The 3,326-nt window shown below is 37.1% G+C and overlaps 2 protein-coding genes across 2 annotated transcripts in view; both read right to left on the bottom strand.

The window, feature by feature from the left end:
• The window catches only part of LOC104738896 (cactin), a 7,185-nt gene extending 6,768 nt beyond the window's left edge, over positions 1–417 (bottom strand). The window contains exon 1 of the mRNA XM_019235994.1: positions 287–417. The gene's annotated coding sequence lies outside the window, so the exon portion shown is untranslated. The remainder of the gene's footprint in view (positions 1–286) is intronic.
• The window catches only part of LOC104738895 (ABC transporter I family member 19), a 3,051-nt gene continuing 1,046 nt past the window's right edge, over positions 1,322–3,326 (bottom strand). The window contains exons 2-6 of the mRNA XM_010459108.2: positions 2,986–3,146; positions 2,775–2,826; positions 2,525–2,661; positions 2,264–2,350; positions 1,322–1,787 (exon numbers count right to left, since the gene is read on the bottom strand). Coding sequence (XP_010457410.1) covers positions 1,506–1,787; positions 2,264–2,350; positions 2,525–2,661; positions 2,775–2,826; positions 2,986–3,146 — 719 coding nt within the window. The 3' untranslated portion in view covers positions 1,322–1,505. The remainder of the gene's footprint in view (positions 1,788–2,263; positions 2,351–2,524; positions 2,662–2,774; positions 2,827–2,985; positions 3,147–3,326) is intronic.

The raw sequence follows: 3,326 nt of genomic DNA, 5'->3' as shown, positions 1-3,326 counted from the left end.
TAAAAAAAAAAAAAAAAAAAATACAAAACCTAATTAACCAATTTTGAATGATAACAACTGCGAAATCAAAGGCTAAACGTTTCTAGATAACGAAACTGATGCATAGAGAATTAGCAGAAAGTAGGAACACTCATTGCGGTATTCAATTTTCCCCCGACAACTAATCCAGACCTCTACGATTTGAAAACGAAGGAAAAGCTCATACACTCACGAGCAGTAAGAAAAATAAACCTAAGCAAAAACGATTGAACCAATTAACAGCGGAAGGAGAAGAGTAATTGCAAACCTAGCTGCTGAAGAAGATCTGAAACCAGTGGCGGTAGTTACGGGGGTGATTTTTCGGCGACTGAGCGACGGTGGCGAAGGCGGTATAAGCTTCTCCACCCCGATGAATGAGAGATCTCCTCTCCAAGGCAAACAAAGGGTTTATATTTAACAAGTTTCAGGGATAATTTCGTCTTTCACTCTCATTTTTTTTCTGTTTTTCTTCAAGGGCTTTTTTTATTTAATTGTGATCTGTTTCCGTTAAAACGACATCGTTTTCATCAAAATCTCTCATTACTATAGTATTTTGACTATTTTCTAAAAAAATTGTGATCTCTATTAGAAAAAGAAAACTGTAGAACCGACATCGTTTTCATTAAAATCTTTTTTTTTTTTTTTTTTTTTTTTTGTCACACCGTTAAAATCTCTTTTGGACTTTTGGAATTTTTTTATACAAAACATCAAATACAATTATACAAAAAGACAAAAATTGGAGTCAAAAACAAATACGTACTTTTATGAGCACAAGCGTATATTGCAGGCTAGACAAACACAAAATGTCAACTGTTCCCAAGGTAAACTACCAATCATCATCGGTAATAAGCCATGTGTCTTGATGACCTGAAAGGAGAGTTATCGAGTGGAGACGGTTTCCATGCTGCCACAGGCTTTTTCTTCTTCTTCACGACTTTGATTTCAGACCGGAGCCAAGATTCTACCACGGAGAGGAGGTTGGGTGCGCTTTTCAGCTCCTCAATATCTGCCATTTTCGATAAACCATTTAGCTCACCGTCCTGAATATATGCCAAATGTGTCGCCCATGTCTCTAACCCGTCGAATATGTGAGTTGCATATACAATCGTAGCTCCTCTCTGAGTTGACCAATAATGTTATTATATAAACAAGTCAAAGATCATGTACTAACCAAACCACTGGCTAATGCACAATAACAAACTCAAGAGAGCATTATTAAACTGCATTTACTCGTCTGAATGCTATAAAACCTTGTTCATTTGGCTAAAGTGTGAGCAAATNTTTTTTTTTTTTTTTTTTTTTTTTTGTCACACCGTTAAAATCTCTTTTGGACTTTTGGAATTTTTTTATACAAAACATCAAATACAATTATACAAAAAGACAAAAATTGGAGTCAAAAACAAATACGTACTTTTATGAGCACAAGCGTATATTGCAGGCTAGACAAACACAAAATGTCAACTGTTCCCAAGGTAAACTACCAATCATCATCGGTAATAAGCCATGTGTCTTGATGACCTGAAAGGAGAGTTATCGAGTGGAGACGGTTTCCATGCTGCCACAGGCTTTTTCTTCTTCTTCACGACTTTGATTTCAGACCGGAGCCAAGATTCTACCACGGAGAGGAGGTTGGGTGCGCTTTTCAGCTCCTCAATATCTGCCATTTTCGATAAACCATTTAGCTCACCGTCCTGAATATATGCCAAATGTGTCGCCCATGTCTCTAACCCGTCGAATATGTGAGTTGCATATACAATCGTAGCTCCTCTCTGAGTTGACCAATAATGTTATTATATAAACAAGTCAAAGATCATGTACTAACCAAACCACTGGCTAATGCACAATAACAAACTCAAGAGAGCATTATTAAACTGCATTTACTCGTCTGAATGCTATAAAACCTTGTTCATTTGGCTAAAGTGTGAGCAAGTAATCTTCCCAACTAACAAGTGCTCTAGAACTCAAGAAGTGAAACTATAAAAACCGGTACAAGTTCTCTTCTTTTATATTTGCATTTGAAACTGCATGGTACTAGTAACTTTCCCACTTTTGGCACTAACACAAATCATAGACATGCTAAGACCTGATAGGCTAATAGTAATCATAGGTAACATCACTTAGCAGCAACCAATATGGAAGGCTTGTCCTTGTATGGTTAAGCATAATATTCCAGTTACTAACCGATAGAAGGGTGCACGCAATCGTAGGAACATAAGAGATATTAAAGAGGTAAACAGAATAATACCTGATCACATTCTTCTACGAAGAATTTCAACAAATCCATCCTTGCAACGACGTCTAGGTCCACAGTGACCTCATCAAGTAATAATACCTGCGATCAGATGAGATATTTTATAAGAAGTTTTTAAAATCAGGGTCAGCAATGATGAAAACAAAGTGGAAAACGAGGTTCTTTTTTATTAAAGCCAGATGAGAACATAACCTAACTAGGACCATGTGAGATCAGAATAACCAGCCTCTCTGAAACAAAATGTTCTTTTTATACCTTGAATGGATGTAAGAGTCCCATGCATATCTGCACTCGCCGTTTCTGCCCATCAGAAACCTTATGCATACGCCATTGAAGATTAATATCAAGAAGATCGATCAATTTTTCTCTTCTTACAGGATCAATCCCTTCAACTAGTAAGACAACAAAACGAAAATCTCCTTCAGTCTAAGCCTGAAAAAGGGGTAATAGAAGAGAGAACAAAACAAATTACAGAATATCATTGCTATGGGGCAGAGAATATTACCTCCAAATATCATATGTTCTGCTGAAAAGTCTCCTTGGAGAGGAACCTCGCCCTGAAAAGTAGCAGAATCAAGAAAGTAAGCAATCTCAGAAGGATAATGCGGTTATGTGATCAAAGATTAGTTACTCCCTAAGCAATCAAATTCCTGAAAGATCTCACGAAAAGCATGAGAAATATGGAGGCAGAAAGAACAGTAGGGAAGACAACTCACAGCTGAACCAACGGTTTTACTCCACGATCCCCCAAGATAAGACAAGTCACCACTGCAAACAAGTTGAGTATCATGGAAAGCCGAGCGGCTAAGAACTTGTACAACGTTTTTTCCTCCCACCATATGTTTTCCAGCCAAAATCTTCAATAAGGTTGTCTTGCCTGAACCAAAGAGTTCCAAAGGAACAAAAAGCCTTAGTGTTCCAGAAGAACCAAATCAAAACCCATAATTTTAATAGCTTAGAGTAGCATCTATTGCAATTTCCTCAAGCTAATCGTAGGCATATGATCACATACACATCTTAACTTCTATGATTCAAAAAAAGGCTAAACTAAATTCTA

This window comes from Camelina sativa, chromosome 14 (assembly GCF_000633955.1).
Source record: "Camelina sativa cultivar DH55 chromosome 14, Cs, whole genome shotgun sequence".
NCBI classification, from domain to species: domain Eukaryota; kingdom Viridiplantae; phylum Streptophyta; class Magnoliopsida; order Brassicales; family Brassicaceae; genus Camelina; species Camelina sativa.
Note: the sequence above shows the minus strand (reverse complement) of the source record. Positions and strands in the feature narration are given on the sequence as shown.